We start from the raw sequence: 21,247 nt of genomic DNA on the forward strand, positions 1-21,247 counted from the left end.
CAAGAAAAAGAAAAAGAAAAAAACAAGTGTTTAATTTGCTTTAATGGCAAGTAAAGTGTAAGAAGAGAGAAGAGAGCTTAAATTTAGGTTAACGTCAATTCATTCACATGCTCGTGTGCCCTCAAAACTCAAAAAGATCCTTTTTTTTTCACATGTTAATCTGCAACTGCCCCCATCCCCCGTTTTATCTCACGGACTTTTTTTTTTTTTTTTCCCCTTTCTTATAATTTCTTTGCTAGCCTGTAATATTGTACCTTAATCTCTTTCATTTCACTTCTTTTTTTCCCCTTTACTGTTTTACATTTTCTTTTATCGCTTTTTTTTCCTCGTTTAGTACAACATGTGTAGTGGAGGATTTGAACTTGCAACCAACCTTCTGGTCGGATATAGGTGTCTTAACCGTTAAGTTATGCTCAAGTTGATTTCTTGTTCTACCCACTAGTTGATAATTGAAATTTGGGTAGATATTCTTTTTTTTTTTCTTTTTCTTTTTTGACTATTTTATAATTAAATATGTGAGATATTTACTCCGCTTTTGATTTGCCTCTTAATATAATTAGAAATGTTTCACTATTTTTTAGACATATGACAATTTCAATAAAAATTAAAGTTATTCAAACATACGACTCATCGAAGAGATTTTGTTCGTACAGCAATGCGACTGCAAAGACTTTAAAATTAAACTACTTAAAAAAAATAAGTACAATTTACAAAATAGTTAATTTATATTAAGGGTTTTTACAATTATTTAGATATTTATATATATCGAAATATTATTGGTCTTATTCTACATAGACGAGTGGAGCACCTATATATGGTTTTAGTTTGGGTAGGGTACAAAAAGCAGCCCAATCAATTAGCTAACTAAGATTATTTCACCCCTAACAATGCCATTTCACTTTACCTAATTGACATCATTGAAAGCAATGTTCTTAACTGTTTCAATCAAGATTAATTTGGATAAGTGATTTGACTTTGTGGGGATTTGACACTTATTTTGGACCCATTTCAAATCAAGTTCATACCTAACTTTTTAAATCATAGACATATACCAGATTAAGTTATATATAGATATGTTATATGTCATAAGTCATAACTTATATACATAAATTCAACGACAACAAACCGACATTCGACATTGAGAAGCATTGTAATTTATACGACAAGAATTGATTTTTCAAAAGTTGTATGCTCATATGCTACGTAATTAGGGATTCCATTGTTTTCTATGAGGATATATTTTCACATTGGGTCATATGATATTATATTGCCAACTTTAAATCTAGAGCGATATAGATCTGTTTTCAAATCTTAAAAGGGTTTTGTGATGACGGCCAACATGAGTTTTAACTCGCAGTAATTGACATCTACTCTTTCTTTTGAATTTAGAAATTTGAACTCTTAATACTCTCAATTTATAGTACTAAATTATGCCGATGGAGATAAATTAAATTTATTTGTAGACTCATGACATTCTAGAATAAAAAATCATTTCAAAATGTGAGATTTTGGTGATATTGGGACTCTAAGAATTTTGATCAATATGCCAACGGCAGATCTAACAAATCTAGGCGTAGTGCTTGGCGTGTTATTTTTGTCATAAAAAAGGTTCATAATGTCACACAAAAAAAGTTCGTCGAGATTGCCAACTTTTGCCGACGAAATTTATTTTCATCGACAATTGTAAAACAATCCCGATATTTTTTTAGGTCTTTCTCGATGCCTCTTTATGCGTCTATTTAAAATATTATTCAAAATTAATGAAAGATACATTTTCAAGGTAATTAACGAGGAAAAAAATGGTAGATTTGGTTAGACAAGTTAATTCATAACTTGTGCTTTTCTTTTTGGTGTTTTAACCAATTGAACTTCGAATTCACGACCTTGTAGTCAGAAATATATATTTTAACCAATTGAGCTATACTCAAACTAAGCGTGGTGTGTTAATTAATAAAAGAGAAATACATTAGTCAAAAGGTTTAAAGCATGACAATCTTGATTTTTTGACTAAAAGATTCAACTTTTAGTAAGTGGAATGGAAGAGGAAGAGACCAAGCAATGTGGACAATCTTTTGGATTTCTCCACACTCTCCAATTTTCCCCACTTTAGGGCTTCAAATATGAAAGAATTAAGAAGGTTGACTAAAAACAAAAAAGAGGAATATTAATTTAGTGCAATATTTTTCTATTTGGAAAAATTAATTATGTCCAATTCATGGCCCCCCATGAAGGATTAATTATTATCCCTAAGATCTACAAAATCTATTGAATCAACTTGGTTTTTGACTACAAAATTGTGTGCTCCTAGAAGCCTATAAAAAGCTCTTCCTAAGGTCTATTTTTTAACCTTTTTTTATTTTTTTTCCTATGGAAAGAATTTTATGTCTTGCTTAATTAATGGAAAGCAATATAATATAAGGTGGGCAAGTGAATGATGGTGCCTCTAGAAAACCATTTTTCCAACATAGTTGTCTGTTTTTTTAGGATTATAAATTCAATAATCAAAGTATGTTTTGGAAACTTTCAATATCATAAACTTTTGAAATAGTCTTAGTTTACACATTATTTAATGAATCATAGTTTCTAAGATAAAAGATGGAAGAACAGTCTAGTCTCTTTTCTAAGCTATAATTTCTCGTTTTTAAAAAGAAATTTGAGTTTAAAGTTGGTTTACAGTAACCTTCGATATCATATCATAGACTTTGTGAATAGAGATTTTAAGGGTGGAATGAGGTTAATTGATTTTTTTTACGCATCACATTTAACCATAATTCTTAAAACAAAAATATAAAACCAATGTGAAGTTAACTAAGCAATAATTAGCATTAGTCTCTCTAGGTCATGAGTTTAAATCTTCATCTCTCTTTACTGTACTAAAAATAATAATAAATGAAAAAAATCTTTTTCCCAAACAATTATCGTCCTTAGCCTAATTTCTTAATCTAATCTGAATGAAAGTTTCATGTGTTTAGCAAAGGTTAACATTGATCATTTCAGACTATATTGATAATTTTTATATATAAGTAGCCTTTTAATTTCTTTCAAAAACCAACAACCTTAACTTTAACGAATCACCTCCACACTGTACCAAAGTGAGCAGCTCGACGATGATTGACATATATCCCTAATCAAGAGATTGTAAGTTCGATCCCCTACTCCTACCTGAGATATCTTTTAACATTTTTTCTTAGTATGAATACAAGACTTCCTTGTGCCATATCATGTTAAATCATCAATGGATCTAAAAACTTAAGCTTATGAGTTAAAGTAGATCTAATCATTTATAGATATCTTAACAACATTTTCTTGAACTATAACACTCTTCGCTTCCAAATCTAAAAGAAAATGTCTCGTTTATATTACGAGTTTCAATACTCTCTTTAACTTATTGTATTGGCTACTGCATATCAGTGATCGAAATTCCTCGCTTCTTGTTTCTCGTTGCTAAATTAAACCAAAAAAGTATGCGGAGAAAAAATGGTTTTGATGAGAAGGTAATTTGAGATGTGAGATGGTTGGGGAATAATAAATTTAATGGTAAAAGTATGGCGGTTTGTCACTCATTGCGGGAGAAGGCAAAAAAGGTGTCGGTGGTTCGAGCTCTTCCCATTGGTTGCCTGATTGCATTCTTAACAACAAAAATCCATCAAATATATTATATTATATTATATTTATTTGGCCAAAACTAGAGGAGGATTGTGACAGTTCGATACGCTGTCGTTTCGTTTCCACCAACCAATCTCTCTCTCTCTCCCTCTCTGAATGCTTATTTAACTAAGAAGTAAGGTAAGAAATCTCCTCTCTCTTAATGGAAAGACATGTTATATATATGAAGAAGTGATGGAATGCAATCTTTTTCTTTTTTTCTTTTCTTTTTTTTTTGTTGCATAGACAATATTATCCCTAGTGGGTGATCAAATAATTATTGATGTTTTGTTTAACCTAGGTTGATGCACATGGATGGTCTTGTCTAACTGTGACATTAAAATAAAAAACAACAGTACATCTCTCTCTCCTTAGATTAGAGTTTAGGCTATCCAAATATTTGAAACCCGGCCATGTTTCATTCACAAATTACTCGAGATTGATTAAGAAGTTGAGTCTATATATGTTTGGTATGTGCATCTACTTTATCTTGAACGTTTCATAAACTTATGTCCAACTTTTATATTTTATGTAGGTATAATTTACTTATGTGTATAACTAAAATATAGATTATAGAGACTCGGAGTTTCAAACTTGATGCTTAATAAAATTATAACTATATCCTTTAGAGTTTTGTGGCAATTAACATGTTAGATTACTAGCCAACCGAGTATATCAATTCGATTGTGAGATGAAAATTTCAATATAGAATAGTATTTATTCACAAAGTAATTTTGAGGTTTTAAGATAGATATTATCTATCTAGAGAATTTCAAGTTCGAGTTATATGTTGGTCACAGTGTTGCTCAATTCAAGCAACGAGCCTCGATTATAGAGACCCACTGACATAAACCGTGTGGCATCAATTCTGAGAAATAAAAAACAGAGCAAATTTGATTGTTCATTCAACGAAAGCAAAAGTGTACCCATTAAAAAAGAAATTAACAATGATAGTTGTTACATGATTAATTGGTGGGAAAATTAATAATTGTGGGAGCGAGCATTGTGATTGGTATGAAAATAAGAGGCAAATTTGATTGCTCTAAAAGGACGTTAGTTATGTGAGAAACCTAAGCAATCAAGATATCCAGAAAAAGGCATTAAATTAAATACAATTAGTTTTATTTTTTCTTTTCTAAATTAAATTTGGCATTAATGTCTTCAGTTCAATAGGGTTTTAAATAATGAACCCTTTTTTTCTTTTTTCCTATTCTCCTTTTTCGTATCAGATTTTGCTTGGAAAGGGGACTTTTTACCCTCTGGAATAAGGGCACCCCTTTTGACCCTAACAAAAAAGCAACTCATCTCTAGCCCTCCCAGCCCCCACCCCTCTAATTTCTCGTCACAAAATATTATGTTGTCAGTGCTCGGGGCAATTTACATCCATCATCGTTGATTCCACAAAACAACTGTCTGACGTCTTCACAGAGATAACAAAAACTCGTAATATATTTAATATTTCAAATGTACAGTTCACTGTAATAATTATATTTGAATTTAATAGCCGTCCGTTTTGCTAATTGTTGGTCCCACTTTCACGGCACAAAATACTATATTGTCAATGTTTGGAGCAGTTTCACATGCGTACTACAAGACAATTGAGACTTATAAATGGCCGTAATTGTCATAATTTAAACTCATAACTTCAATGATATCTGAATTTACACGGTTTGGATAGACCCTTGATGCCTAATTGTCAAAAGATAACGAATCGTGGCGTTGGATCGGAAAAAGCGAAAGAGAAAGAGAGAGAGATAGTGTAAGGAAAGCTATAAAGGGAAATACAACGACCCCCACAATTTAGGCTGTTGAAATCTGCCTTATATTGGCTGTACAAAGCACTGACTTTAATTATAAGAAGATAGCATGTGGTGCTGTGACAAGTTTAATTGACTGTTGATTTGTATATATAACCAAACTTTTGGCCAAGAAAATGCATTGCCATTTGCCCATCTCTCTTAGGCAGCTCAGTTACCATATATTCTTCTCTTTGAAAGTTGCAACTCAAACAAGAAAGGTCCACTTCTTTTTTGCTTTCTCTCTCCTTTTCAATATGGGTGAGAGATTTTTTTTTCCCCACAAAATCAAAATATCCATGTTTCTTTAGAAACAGATGTAACGATCAAGAACAAAATCATAATACAACTTAAAACATCTCTAGATAAGTTTAGGTAAAATGATTTTTTTTTTCCTTTTTAGTTCAATAGATAGAGATTCGAATCTACTACATTAGCTATTGTGAGACGTTACGTGATAATGATGTTCGAATTAAAGAATTTTCCATACTGTTCACCAAATTAACTATATTGTTTTTATTCATAATTCATGATAATGTTACGTGTGGGACAAACTAAAACAAATTATGGGATAATTATGGAACCAAAAACCCATCAAACAAACGAATCAAAAGAGTGATTAGCAAGCTACCAATCTTCCCACAAGGAAGGCTATATAACAATAAATGTGGCTCCACTATTTCCCACGTGAAGAAAAATCAAGGTATTTTTTTATTAAAAAGATTTTTAACTTATAAGCATGATCCTTTTACAAAGAGATGAGTTGATATGTTTCCCTTAATTTTGGAAAGTGCCAAAATTCCATAAAAAAATATAGGCATTTTGTATGCTATTTTCAACATTATCACATGGTTTAAACAAGAAATACATGCTCTATACGAAACAAGCAATAAAAGCCCCACATTAACCTTAGTGCTAACTTTGGCCACAAAAAGAGCCTATTGGGATATTTACTTGGTCTGCAATTTTAATGAACATGGGCTTGAATTTGTATAATCTTTTTGAATTCTAACATTATATTTGATTCACGAATTTATAATTTTATAGAATAGACATGTAGTTTAAGAGAATTTGAATCTAGCTCAACTTATTAAAACATTATAACTTTACTAAAGGAGGTCAGAAATTTGAATCTCTACCTTCAACTATCATTGTGAAGTTTGTGAAACTAACCCACTCGAAACAACATGTGTATCAAATATTCACTCAATTTCCCCACCTCCAAAGTTATACCAACTCAACTCATGTCCACTTCGACGTAGTTCAACTAGTTAAAATACCAATAATCTTATTGAAAATTCAAATTCTCAACCAACCCCACTTTAATGCCTAGAATTCAAAATTTTCAAACACTATCACTTTTTTACAAAGACAGTACTGCATGGTCAAAAAGGAGCAAAATATGACATGTAAAATTAAGCTAATATTTAGTTTAGACTTTTCGTTACAAGCAAATTTGAGCATAATTCAATAGACAGGCACGTATCAGTATTTGATAATAGTTCAATCTTGGACTAAAATAAAAACTGAAAAATAAGTTTGAACTTTCCCAAGTCCACAATATCACATAACTTTCACATAATTCTACTTATGGTTCGGTTCATGGAAAAAAAAAACACATAACAAATAAAATATTGGGTATTTCTTCTTCCGATCCTAGGCTTTGAAATAACTAACTTTGAATGGGGAGCAAAATTGAAAGAAGGGCCTTTGTGCATTTTCCAGAGAGAGAGAGAGAGAGAATGTGTGTCACTAGACGCATAAGAGAGACCCCCACCAATGGTCCAATTCCCATCTCTATAAATTAAAATCTTTTCTTGCATGCCCAACACTCACTTTGCTCTCTCTTCTCTCCTCTCTCTCTCTCTCTCTCTCTCTCTCTCTCTCCTCAGCACAGGGAAAAGAAACACACCAAGGGGCAAAGGAAGGAAAAAATATGGTTGCAGAAGAGAAGTCCCGAAAGTACCCGACAATGCCAGAGGTACGAATTCTTAAAAGAAACCTCCCCCCCAGAGAAAGAATAATATAATAGCCCCCATTGTGTATATATAATAAATTGATTGCTTACCTGTTTGTTTGCGTTTGCTTCCTCTCTCTCTTGCTTTTCAAGGTCCTGGAGGAGCTGAAGCAAATGGCTGACATCGGCTTCCCTGTCATGGCAATGGGCTTAGTGGGCTATCTCAAGAACATGATCTCCGTGATTTGCATGGGCAGACTCGGCACTCTCCACCTCGCCGCCGGCTCCTTAGCCATCGGCTTCACCAACATCACCGGCTACTCCGTTCTCTCCGGCCTCGCCATGGGCATGGAGCCACTCTGCAGCCAGGCCTTCGGCTCCCACAATTCCTCTATTGCCTTTCTGACTCTGCAAAGAACGGTTCTCATTTTGCTCTTTGCTTCTCTCCCCATTGGCTTTCTTTGGCTCAATTTGGAGCCTCTGATGTTGGCCCTCCACCAGAACCCCGAAATCACCAGAATCGCCGCCATGTATTGCCGTTTCGCTGTCCCTGATTTGATCTTGAACAGCCTACTTCACCCTCTCCGTATTTACCTAAGAAACAAAGGTACCACGTGGCTTGTCATGTGGTGCAATTTGTTGGCTATTCTCCTACATGTCCCCATCGCCATTTTCTTGACTTTCCCTCTTGATCTCGGCATCCGTGGGATTGCAATCTCCAACTTTATAGCTAATTTCAGCACCCTTTTCTTCCTTCTACTCTATTTGATATTCTGCACTCGTAGTACCTCCTCCAAGGAGGCTAATTTGTTTGTGCCACTGAAAAGCAGCACAGCCACTGCCAACACCGCCGCCGCCACGGTGGGGGAGGAATGGGGAATGCTGATCAAGCTCGCCATTCCCAGCTGTCTCGGAGTTTGCTTGGAATGGTGGTGGTATGAGTTCATGACCATCCTCACTGGCTACCTCCATAACCCGCAGGTTGCACTCGCGACTTCAGGCATTGTCATCCAAACAACTTCGCTAATGTACACATTGCCGACGGCCCTCAGCGCCGCCGTCTCGACCAGAGTCGGCCACGAGCTCGGCGCCGGCCGTCCCAGAAAGGCCCGACTCGCGACGGTAGTGGCAATCGGATTGGCCTTGGTGGGTTCATTAATGGGCCTCTCACTGACCACCATCGGCAGAAGGACATGGGGAAGAATCTTCACAAAAGACGAGGAAATTCTAGAGCTGACAGTGGCGGTCCTTCCCATAATCGGACTCTGCGAGCTGGCAAATTGCCCACAAACAACAAGCTGCGGGATTCTAAGAGGAAGTGCGAGGCCGGGGACCGGCGCCGGAATAAACTTCTGTTCATTTTACTTGGTGGGTGCGCCGGTGGCCGTCGTGTCGGCGTTTGTTTGGAAATTTGGGTTTGTGGGTCTTTGCTATGGGCTATTGGCAGCTCAGATGGCATGTGTGGTCTCAATCTTAATAGTGGTGTTCAATACAGATTGGGAAATGGAGTCAATCAAAGCCAAGGACTTGGTAGGAAAAGGCAGCGATCATGTCTTCGCACATGCAATCCACACAGCCATACGTGAGGAAGGTCCTGAATTTCTCAAAGAATCACCTGTTCAAAAATAAGAGAAGAAAAATAAAGACACACAAAATTAGATAAGATATATAAGAGTATAATTAGGATTTCTTAGGAAGAAGATATACTATATATTATAATTATCTCCATTTTTCTTCAAAGCCTATTATTTTGTATGATTTTAGGTAAAAATTGGGATTAACTGAAATTGGGATCTTTTGTAATATATTTAGATAGGGACTTTTTTTCTTTTTTCTTTTTTCTTTTTTTCTGTGGGGAGGGGGGAATATTGAACTTGGTGTCATTTCAATGGATGAAATTTCCCTTTCGAATGATAGAAAATTATAACGAAAAAAATGGAAGAGGCATATGGAGGCACAGTAATAGACCAGCCCCATGTGTGGTGTGGGTGTGGATGTGTGTGTGGCCATTGAGACAACAAAATGAAACGTGCGCTACAGCCACAGTGTATTTCGTACATGCAAATGCATGGCTGATATACAACAATACAACTCCCATATTCTTCATATCATCATCATCATATATATACAATGTTGGACATTATAGTCATTTCATTTCCAAGCCTAGATCTTCAGTTATGGTGGGGACATAGCCAAATTTATGGGTTTCCTTTTTCCTTTTCTGAAAATACTTTTTTACTTGCTGACGTAAAAAAATGCTCCTATCAAGTATCAATTTGCTTCGACACATGATGATAAGCTCTGTTTTCGAGAAAGGAACAAACTCGTATACTTTGTCATGTGATATAACTTAGAATCCGGAATATACCAAGATTGCACTAGCTTGTTTCTTCCTTCTTCATGGTTATCGTACACAGAGCAATTCTAAACAAAAATATCTAACAGAAAGTTGTCCAAATTTGGATTTACAGCTCTCCAATTTTTTTTTACTTGCACCATCTAATATAATTTATAAAACTAACAACAATATTGGGTGTATTTTCAAGATAACAATCATTCAAAATTGTTTTACGAAGTAGTAGTTGAAAGAAATCCCATTACTAAATATGAATTCTTACTCTTCATTCCCGGTTCAAACTTCAAAGAACTTCTCGTCAAGCTAAGGATCTTACGGAACAACTCAACCAAAAACGAGTGTAGAAAGTTGACTATCCAACCTGGATTACTGTATTAAACAGTAAAATATTGTTACGAAAATAGAAAACAGTTTCATATCATTAATATTCCCAAACAGCACTCTAAATCATACAAAACCTCTGACTAATGCTTCCTGTCTAGGGGTTGGGTTTTCCATTAAGAAAAATAAAAAGATGAGCTTATTTTAAGGTTTTTGTGTATGTTTGGGAGGCAGAAAAACTGTATAAACTTGATAGTCTTACCTGTCATCCATTTCAGGGGATGGCATTCTTCTTGTTTCAAATTAAAACGGGCAAAAGTAATTAAACGTTGAATCCAGCTGCCCATTGATTCCTTCCCCTGTGTGCAAGTAAGGCAGCAAAATAATGTCAAACAATTAGAGAACAGCATGGCTTTATGCTTCTTCTGCAGACTCTTTAGACTTAATCTAATGAATTGTCGTTTAAGATCAGCGCCTTTATGTCCTCCGATTGCTGACCCTTCAACCAATTTCCAGGGGCTGAACCTGTGCCATTGGAGTTTTAGTCCAACATTTCTGCCAACAGAAAGCAAACTTGACAAACAGTTTCATTTAATAATAACTTTTAATCATTATTGGACTAAAATTTCGATGACTCTTTGCAATAAGTATCCAAACAGAATTCAAAAAGTTGTGCAAATCAGCTTACTTCCCCATGGGGTGCAAATGGGTGGTTAGGATAAAGATGTTAAGTTGTAATAAAAAGTAAAATTTTTGGTCTGATTTTGACTCTTAGTGCACAAATTTTGAAGTAATTGTATCATATGGAACCAAAACATGCGTGATGCTGAGTAGAGATAATTTTTCCTTTTATTACAATTCAAACAATAAGTGGAACTCGAGCCTACAACCTATAATAGAGATTACTGACCGGTCAGAGGAGATAATTCAATCTTATGATTAGTGGAGACTTTTCGCATTAAAAAAATGAAAGAACCATGCCGGGGGGTAACCAAATTATTCAGAGGCGTTTCATCAAACACCTAGCGTGCAAAAGTAGTGGCGCGCATACTTTACAACATGGACCACCAAGGGAAGATTCTACCTCACCAATCAAACTTCATTTCCACGACGATGATGATGAAGTAATGAAACGACCTGAAAACGACCGTCATGCAACCATATGAGCGATACGGAATCTCCTAAAACGATAAGAACAATTTTGCTTTCTAATTCGAAACAACAACCTCAGTATGACCAAAAGAGAGCAAGAAATAAGCACATATTATTTACATCAAACGTGTGAAGATTTGACTCACGTCATATATTTCTAAATTGGCTGTTAAAATTCTGAATCGCGTCGTGGACAAGTGAATTTTCCGACCCCTGGAAGAAAATTTCATAGATAACAAAAATAAATCAACTTAGAAATTTTCTTTGACACCAAACATAAAAATAAGTTACCAGTCAATCTCATAATTGCTGTTGCTTAAACGCAAACTATAATGCTGTTTGCTTTTCAGCTCCCATTGATGAATTTGACTGTTTGACGAGACGCCGGGAAACATCCACCATATATTGGACAATGCTAAGGATATAAAGGTCACGAAGTTCGTTTATGTAGCTTCCATGGTCGACATGATCCGGCAGTGCTAAGGATAAGAAAGCAGGCCTAGCGTACCGATATTGCAGCACCAATACGATTGTTCCCCAACTTTCTGGCTTGCGGTTAACATATTAATTGAACTCCATTAGCGACAGCAATCTTGAACGCCATTTTGTCCACGTCAAATTCGCCGTTGTTCATCAAAGCTCGGTGAGAAAATTTCACAAACACGTGTCAGACGTCCACTACACCTAATCGTTTTCGGAGCACGCTATGATTACCGCTCGCCATTGATGTTGAATTGTAGAATCTCTTTGCAGAATGATTTTGACTTCTGAAACAAGAAAAAAATTAATCGAATAGTTGAAATTGTAGAGGAAATCGTCTTCTGTTCTGAAGACGATCCCGGTTCGCTAGAGGGAACTATTCAACTTCTTGGCGGTTTGTGCCTCGATGGAGAAGTAATTCCGTATGGGCCTCGGGTTATTGCGACCGCTAATTGGGCCTGAAGGCCCTATCTCCAAATGCAAAGCCAGGCCCATTTGATATCGACCAATGTATTTTAAGAGTTTGTTCGTCTTATCTAAATCATTAACTTTAAAAATTTCCTGGTGGAGTCTCGAACTGATCACCTCTTAACTAGAGGTAGCTGCCAATAATGCTGAAGTAAAATAAATAAACAAATAAAATTTTTATTCTTTTCATTTATATCAAAGTTAGACTTTATATATTATTTCGATAGGATAAATTTGTTCAAAATTAATATTGTTTGCTCCAGACTCAAACCAAGAACCAGTCGGATATAATATTTTTTAATTAAAATGATTGATTATTTCCTTTGTAAAATTATTTAATTAAGGTATACTTTTACATGTTTGATATACTATACAATATTTATGTCTCAACATATACTCTATTGGGGTTCATTTTTCTTTGCCAGGCATGGGAACTACTAGACCTGCCTAAAACGAGGTGGAGAATCGTTGTTTAGGCTCCTCGCAAGACTTCAAAAAATCAACGGGCCTTCGGTTCTAGCTCCGATCCGTGAAAAATAAAGATAAAAAATATTGTAAAAATATCATAAATATTTTTTGAGTACAAAATATACCATAAATGCTAATATGAACATAGCTCACTGATGATTGGTATGTACTCCTTGATGTCAAAGTTTACATCACCTGTATCTGTACCACAATAAAAATACACCATAAATATTGATACGTGTGTCTCACAAAATCCATCCAATATCCATCAAATAAAGCGGCACAATATGTTGATGATAATGGAGTGGAAAATTGAATAATTGCAGATTTAAGGTAATAGGGTATGAAATTTCCCTTGTGATATATGGACCACCATAAATGGTTCATTGAATACCACCATAAATGCCTTTTTTTTCCCATGACTAGATGATGGGACTCTCACTTTTTTTACATTTTATGAAATTAAATAATATATATATATATATATATTATCATAATTTTATAAAAAAAATTATTTTGTTAGCTTTACTTTTAGCTTTTATTCATTTTGATCTATATGCCTTCAGAACGTTCATCCCGATCTATATATTTATTTTGTTCACATACCTTATAGTTTCAAAATATTTGACTTGTCTCTCTACTTCTTTAAGAAATGGAAACTTTTAACACAAATTTTATATGGAAATCATTTGGTACAAATTTATGGCTACATTTCAATAAGTTTTGTGAGTAAAGTGTCGTGCTAAAATTGTGATTTGAATAAATGAGATAAAAGCAAAAATAAAAATACCAAAATAGTTGGTTTTTAAAAGTATATATACTAAAATATATGTTTTGATTCCTGACACCAAATATTGTAAGGTCAGGCGGCTGTCCCGTGAAATTAGTCGAGATGCGATCGAACACTCACAGATATCAAAAAATATTTTTTTTAGAGTATATAGACTAAAATGATTGAAAAATATCATTATCAAAATAGTATTTTTATTTTTTTTTTTAAAAGACATTAGATTTTTTCGGTTAGATATCTAATATAAATATTTACCTTAATCCATGGAATTAAAATTTATGATTCTTAATCATGTTTAACGTGGTATTTGACACTAGAGAGGAGGTATGTTTAACCATTTTTAAGTTTGAATGTTCAAATTCTTAGCTGTCAAAACAAAAAAGAAAAAGGGTTAAAATTATTGTGGCAACATTCCACTTTAATATTCTTACATATTTTTTCATTCTGTAATTATTGAGTCCACTTTAATCTGATATTTTTCAATGTAAATTAAATGATATAATATGATGTCTGTACTGATACTGTCATTTTCCATGTTGTTAATAATATATATATGTTAGTGGATAATAAAATAAATCACGATATCTTTTTTCCCATCAATTCTGAACTGTAGATTTAAATAGTACGAAGTAAAAATGTATCTTATAAAAATTTTAAAATTTTAAAATTGGGTTTTTTCTAGTATCACAAAATAAGAGGGTGGGATTCAAACCCTGATTTATATGCTCAAATGTATTTTTTTAGTTTTCAAAATTTGATTTATATTTTGAAAAGATTTTTGAAAGGTAGTAATTGTGCTCACATTGACAATTAAATTCAGGGCTTGTTTTGATATGGCTTTTTTTAATTAAAATATTAAAATTATGTTTAAAAAATAAGAATGCTAGTTAATAAATAAATGGGATGATTTTTTTTTTAATATTATCCAAATTTTGTCTAGTTCATATATCATGACTAAAATGTGAGAAATTTAAATTGTAAACTTGTGAGTGTTGTAATTTTTATCATTTGTTAATTTTATGCTAATTCATCCATTAATTCTAACAAAAAAAACAAACAATATAAAAAATTTTCAAAGTTTACTAATTTCAATGAAAATCAATATTTACACCAAATTAAATTGGACCAATTTTACAAAATTCCCAAACATTTAATAAAAAAAAAGTATAATACCATTTTTTATTTTCTAAAATTTCATTAATTTCATATACCATAAATACATTTTTATAATCAATTCAACACATGATATTACGTTAAATTTTAACGTATTATTCACACGAAAATCCTACTTAGGTACAAATTATAACCTCTTTTCAAGGTTAAGGTAACAATTAGAACATTCATCTCCAAGTTTTATTTGTAATTTTATAAAATTTAAAAATCACGGTAAAAGGAAAAATTGATACACATTTTGTGTATAAATATTGAATTTTGAATTTTCCAAATTTAATATTTCTTTCCCACTTAATTTTTCCTCACTTACCCTATTTGACAATGCCAGGTGGCAAATGATTAAAGGAGTAGATTTAAGTATTAATTAATGTGTGACAAAAAAAAAAGTAATTAAACTTCATTTAGTCGCCAACGGCAACGGCAACGGCAGCGCCGGCTTTTGTATAAAATAAGTAATAAATAATAATTAGTAGTGAAAAATAAAGAGACTGAAAGCCAACGCCGTCCCCTCCCCGTCACGTCTCACATCCTTCTCCCCACATCCAAACACCTGCAAAACCTGCCTGTCCCCCTTTCTAATTCATTTTAATTAACCTTTTATTTTAAATATTTTTATATTTATCTTATAAATTATGTACTTTCATACTTGTAGGTTATTGATTTAGTTAGGTTATAATACTTTTCTAATCCAAACAATGTTTGGATCGTAATATTTATTATATCCATACAATTCTTATTAAATAATGAACTAAACTGTCAGTATTAACTTAACTCAGCGGTAATTGACATATGTCTTTTAATTAAGAGGTCATGAATTCGAAGCTTTACCTCCCACTTTTTAATACTCAAAAAGCAAAAAATAGATCCAACTAAATTCAACCATTAAATATTTAGATTTAATTAGCTTTTGATTTTTAAGTCAATCATTAATATTGATTTTGAATGTTTTAAAATTTTCAAGGGGCAATTAGGTCATTTATTAAAAAAAACAAAAATCTATTTAAATTTGTTAGTAAGAAAAATGGTGTACAGAAAAATATGTATAAAAAATTTCCTAATTTTAATGATGATTTTTTATGGGGCAAGTAACATCCAAATCCAAATGACATGTTCCAAATGTTGGCAAAAAATAATAATTTAATAATAAAATAATTTTTTTAAAAAAATTTTAATATTATTTTTTATGAAATACCGTAGTTAGGAGTTGATCGGTTAATTCAACAAAAAATGAATGGGATTCCGATCAATTATTTGCTACAATCACGGAATACAATTTGAAAATTTTAAAGATTTAGTATCAAATTAAGAATTACATAATAAATTAGACAATCATTCAGTATATTTAACCAACTAATTTCATCTATATACGTTAAAAAATACATCTGGTCCCTGTTCACTAAAGTAACGATTTAGTCCATGACGTTTGAAAAATAACGATTCGTTACTAATATAAATTTTAGTCGTTACTGTTAAATTGTTACTAATTTTCAAGATTCAGAGACTAAATCGTTACCTTCATGAAAATACAATGATGAATTATACTTTTTAACCTTAATTTGATTGTGTATTAAAAAAATATAGTCTAGACTAGCGATATGTCAATTTCTTTACAGCGCCTGCTTGAAAAAATTAGTACATTTAATTAACATTAGTTATTAATGTTGAAATTATTAATATTAATAAATTAAAAGAATAGAATGAATATACGTGAAATATAAAATAAATATATAAATATGAATTTGGCAAGCTAGACTGTCCCTATAATACTTAGACGTCCACAGTTTCTTCTTTACTTACACCATTTATTATTTATTTAATAAAGGGAGATTTTGACATTTATTTATGAAGCAGCAGGGGTTCCGTACAATAATTAATCGAAATTTTTGTCCAATATATTTTTTATCATCAAATCAATTTATGATTTAGTTGTACAAATTCTTATTCCACGTCATTATGTCTATATCACTGCAATCCAGAACGTTATTTAAACCTATGATCTTATGCGTTAAAAGAAACCAAAAAAATAATAATAATAATAATAATACAAGCAACTCAACAATAATTGGCACGTAGACGGAAGTTCGATCTCTCATATCTTCAAATTGTTATACTAAAAAAATGACAATACTATTATTTAAATACTATGATCATTGTATTTTCGACTATGGTTCATCTTGTACTTTCAAATTTGGTCCATTTTAGTCTCTGTGCTTTCGAGACAATTAATTTGGTTGTTGAAATTTTAAAAATTCATCATTTTTGTCCATTCATTTTCATTTTCATTTCATTATTTTGATCATGGTGTTAGATACAATTATTCACAACATTTATTGAAAGGTTGCTGTAAACTTGTATTAAAAACTTTTCATTCGGTATAAAACTTGTATTAAAAATTTTGCAAATAATGACTAGGTCACTTTGAAAAATACATAAAACATAAAATAGGCACTTTGAAAATATAGGAACGCGAATTAATAAAATTTGAAAGTACATGGAGTAAAATAAATGTATTTAACAGTACAAATACCAGAACGAACTAAAGTCGAAATTACTATGTAAATCTCTTTTTAAATATAAAAATAAAATCAAAATATTTGTATCTAAGGTTAACGATCTACATTGAAAAGAAAAAGTGACCTAACAATGGTTTATAATAGACGTGGACAAACAAACAACTCCCTATATTCAATATCATTGTGGGGTAAATAACGATCAAAAATCATTAAAAAAAACTTTCGTTTCTTATCATTATTAACAATGAATAATAACGAAAGGTCTTCTTTTTTTGTAAAAAAACAACATATCAAATTGAGAGTAATGTAACAAAAATGATGCGCCCCTTTGTTACTATTCCCCATTTTGGTACTAAGAATAGTTTTTCGACTACTCCTCTTATTGTCAGTTGGTTTTGAGATGAATTATTAATATCTAATAGAATAAAATCAAATCAAAATAAGTATTTACTTATTTCATCTAAAATTTAAATCATCACGCTACATTTGTAAACCATATTTATATGCATAGGATCACTTCATAAGTAATAATAATATATAAGGATGAAATTTTGATGCTCGAAAATAAGTTTAATTGTTTTTTAGTGTCGAAATAAGTTAATTGTTGATTGTGTATGGTATTATTAAAGAATAAGCAATTAATAATTAATGATATAGAGAGATAATAATCTTGTTTAATTTTGCTAGTACAATAAATGTGAGGTAGATATCAATAATGAATTTTCAAAAAAAAAAATAGTGTATGGCTTGCATAAAATTGAGAAAATAATTGGGCTAAAACTTGTTCAATATTTAGGAAAAATGTGTTGTTTAATTTCAAATTTAAATAAATGGTGTAATTTTTACTTTTTGTTGGACTGCCACTGTATTCACTTATTGATTTCAAATACAGGCACAGGGTTAAAAACAAGGTGAATTTAGGATATTAATTAATACCAGATGTTTAAGTTCAGCAGTCTATGTTATTGATGAAATTCAAAATCCCGGGTTAAAATTGACTGACCCACCATTTATTACTAAATGTTGAATGTTAAAAGATTAAGGAGTACGCTCGTACACAGATTTATCTGTCTAAGCAACGATATCCATTCCTTCCGTAAGTCGTGACCTACAAGAGATAAGCACTCCAATGTCTAAGATAGTATCGGTCGGAGAAAGTGAGTGGTATATTCATAAGGAATTTGAACATACCTGGATAACAGGTTACCCAACCTTCCGATAGTGAGGAAGGTCGAGATTCTCACCCTCCACTTCAATCTTGGCGACGAGCACTAACTACGTTCAATCCAAAGCCCGTACTTGACGGTAAACAACAAGGCAAGGTCGCCCTAGTTCGTCTCTCACAGTCGAGCTGACCTCACTAAATCGATATATCTTCTCGACGTTCAACACGTGGCGGAGTAAACTTACACGGGGCTGGGTTTGTCGTGCATTATTAGTGCATACGGAAGGCCCCCACGAGAACAAGGGGACAGAGGAAAGGCAAGCAAAGCAACTACCAAAAACCCCAATCAAAGGTGAAATTTCAAAGTCCCTTTAATAATATTTTCTTGTCGTTTTCAGTGAACCTATTATCCCCCTTCTTTCTTCCATTATTATGTACCTTGTTAAGGTGGCACTCTTTTACAACTTCTCTCTCCTTAATTTTCTCTCTCTTAATTAATTCTATTATCCTCCATTCTCTTATCTCGATTTACGTAAAAAGCTTTTTCAGCACAATAAGTAGAGGTGAAGATCGAACTCATAATCTCTAGATACATGCCAGTTAGCACTGAGCTATGCTTGCTTTTGCTTACTCAACAAATTTTAGTATTACGAATAAGAAAAGATTTATACTTTTGTCTTTGTTTACGCTATAGTTTTGTTTCTACGTTTAATGTTGGTGGATCTCGTGCCATTTTTTTCATATGATGCTGACGTGAAATAAATTAATGAGACGAATAACTATACTCTTGTAGTACCATAAAATTTATCCAACTTTATTTTACTCCATTCATGGGGGAGTCGATGAAAAGTTTTTACATGTTTTTTAAAATTTAAGAGTCAGATTAGAGAAACACTATAAAATCTTTCATATTTTATACGTATTTCTGTTACGTGGAAAATTGAGAGAGGGTCAATTGCCCGCCCTCGTTCATTATTTATTTTTCCCTCGACACGAGATACAAAACTATTATTGTGTGGAAATGATGTAGTTTTTAATTTTAAAAAATGTTTTATATATATATACACGCACACATACATATATGTATATATTGAAAATTTGTATGTAATAAATTTTTAAAAATAGTTTAAAGAGTTGGTTGTTTTATTTTATTTTATAGATCGATCTACTATGGGAGGAAGAAGCTCAAAATGACGTGTAATTAAGAAAGGGACACGCAATCGTGAAAAAAATAAAAAATATATATTTTTAAATACACATGACTTAGAAAAAAAAAACCTACTAAACTTGTATTTTTTTTTACATGATTTTCTCAGTCAAGTTTATAGTTGACTGGTCACGTTCATCCCAAACTAACATATTTTTCTTTTTATCTTTAATTTCTCTTAAATATCTACTTAGTTTCTAAATGGTGAAAACATATAATGGTCAATTGCTAAAGCTAAAATAATGGTAAAATTTTGAGTGAAAATCTTACAAATATCAACCAAAAGTAAAGAACTAAAATATATGTTTTAAAAAATATAAAAAGTAAAATAAAAGAAAGTCGGAACTATATACTGCAAAATATTATTTAAATCTGAAAAAGAGAAAAAGCAAAAAACTATTGAAATACAAAAATGTACTGGAAATGTTTTGAAAAGGGTAAAAAACAAATCTACCACATTAATAAATGTGAAACAACACTTGTTCTGCCACGTGTTCAATTTATAGTGAACAAAAAAAATATTCATGAAATCAACATATTTATTAATTCATATATCAGGTCCCCACAAGAAAGGGAGGAGCATTTTTTGAGATTGGCTCCGCTTTTCTAACCAGAGACGGTAATTTTTTCCAAAGCCATGTTTGGAAGTGTTTTTCTCTAATAAATATTTTAATTAAAGTATTAATTACAAATTAAGTTGATATTTATCATACGCTCTTAAAATTATTTTAATTTTCTCGGCAGTTCAAATCACTTGTGCCAACAACCTTTTAACAAAATTTTGAAAATAAATTTAATAGTACAGTAAAATATAATAATGTTTTAAAAATAGTTACTGTAGTGAGATTGGTAATTTGAAAATAGAAATAATCTAAATATTAAAAAAATAAAAAAATTGTAGGTTAGTGTTTTCGAATATGTGTTTAATAACAAATTATTAGTTTCATGAATTCATAATTTTGCTTTTGGTTATCAAGATAATTGTCTTTATTTATATACTAATGATTATGTTTTTATGTTTTTATTTAGTCAATATAGGACTTTAGTCGCATCACCTAAAGTATATTTTATTTTACCTGTTTAAATTTTAATGAAATTATTTTATAATATGAAATAGTATATTTTTAAGTGTAGTTTTGATTTTAAAGTTTTAAATTCAAAATTCTGACAATTGTAAAATATGTTATTTACCAATCAATTTGATTAAGTAAATTTGCATAAGAAAAAAAAAGTATCCTCATGAGGGGTGAACCTCTCCTTGTGATCGTGATGATGTAGATGCCTCCCAGTAGGGGCAGATCGTATCAAAATTTTCTTACCCCATTTTTTCATCAGTTCGAGTAGAGACCAAAGGTATGGAACGGTCGATCCGACAGAACAACTCAAGAGATAAAGAAGTATCGTTAATTTCTTCACGCTCGTTCCATGCCAAACAGATCATGAGTTATTATTAATAAAATAATAAACAACATTATCCAAACATTAAAATAAAAATAAAAAGAAGATAATATAAAAAAGTTAAGAAAAAAAATAAAAGAGTATTGTGTGCGTGTGTGTTTTTTTAATTAAATAAAATCCACAGAAAAAAAATATACAATAGAATGCTGCCGTTGGTTTAGAAGGGGGGATGGCCTAAAATTCCATGGCTTTTGAATAAACTACCAATTAAAGGAAAATTATAAATGCTTAATTAAAACGTAACCAGAACTCCAGAAGCAGACGAAACAGGCATAAAATAAAAAATAAATAAAAAAAA

At 31.9% G+C, this 21,247-nt stretch overlaps 1 protein-coding gene and 1 long non-coding RNA gene across 4 annotated transcripts; one reads left to right on the forward strand and one right to left on the reverse strand.

The window, feature by feature from the left end:
• Nucleotides 1–5,243: 5,243 nt before the first annotated feature.
• Nucleotides 5,244–12,300, reverse strand: LOC111009873 (uncharacterized). Of its 3 annotated transcripts, none has more exons than XR_015792334.1 (6): nt 11,519–12,291; nt 11,374–11,440; nt 10,986–11,212; nt 10,338–10,630; nt 10,017–10,123; nt 5,244–9,013 (listed from the first exon to the last, which is right to left on the reverse strand). It is a non-coding gene; the product is annotated as an uncharacterized LOC111009873 (long non-coding RNA). The 3 variants fall into 3 exon arrangements; XR_015792335.1 differs by having other exon boundaries at nt 10,338–10,600; nt 11,519–12,286; XR_002601279.2 differs by having other exon boundaries at nt 10,338–11,212; nt 11,519–12,300.
• On the forward strand, nt 7,301–9,509 carry LOC111009872 (MATE efflux family protein). Its single transcript, XM_022283103.2, has 2 exons — nt 7,301–7,422; nt 7,552–9,509. The coding sequence occupies exons 1-2, from the start codon at nt 7,378–7,380 to the stop codon at nt 9,025–9,027; spliced, it is 1,521 nt and encodes a 506-aa protein (XP_022138795.1). The 5' UTR covers nt 7,301–7,377; the 3' UTR covers nt 9,028–9,509.
• Nucleotides 12,301–21,247: the final 8,947 nt, after the last annotated feature.

The sequence above is a fragment of the Momordica charantia genome (assembly GCF_013281855.1).
Source record: "Momordica charantia cultivar OHB3-1 chromosome 7 unlocalized genomic scaffold, Mcharantia_2.0 BLBB01000007.1, whole genome shotgun sequence".
NCBI classification, from domain to species: domain Eukaryota; kingdom Viridiplantae; phylum Streptophyta; class Magnoliopsida; order Cucurbitales; family Cucurbitaceae; genus Momordica; species Momordica charantia.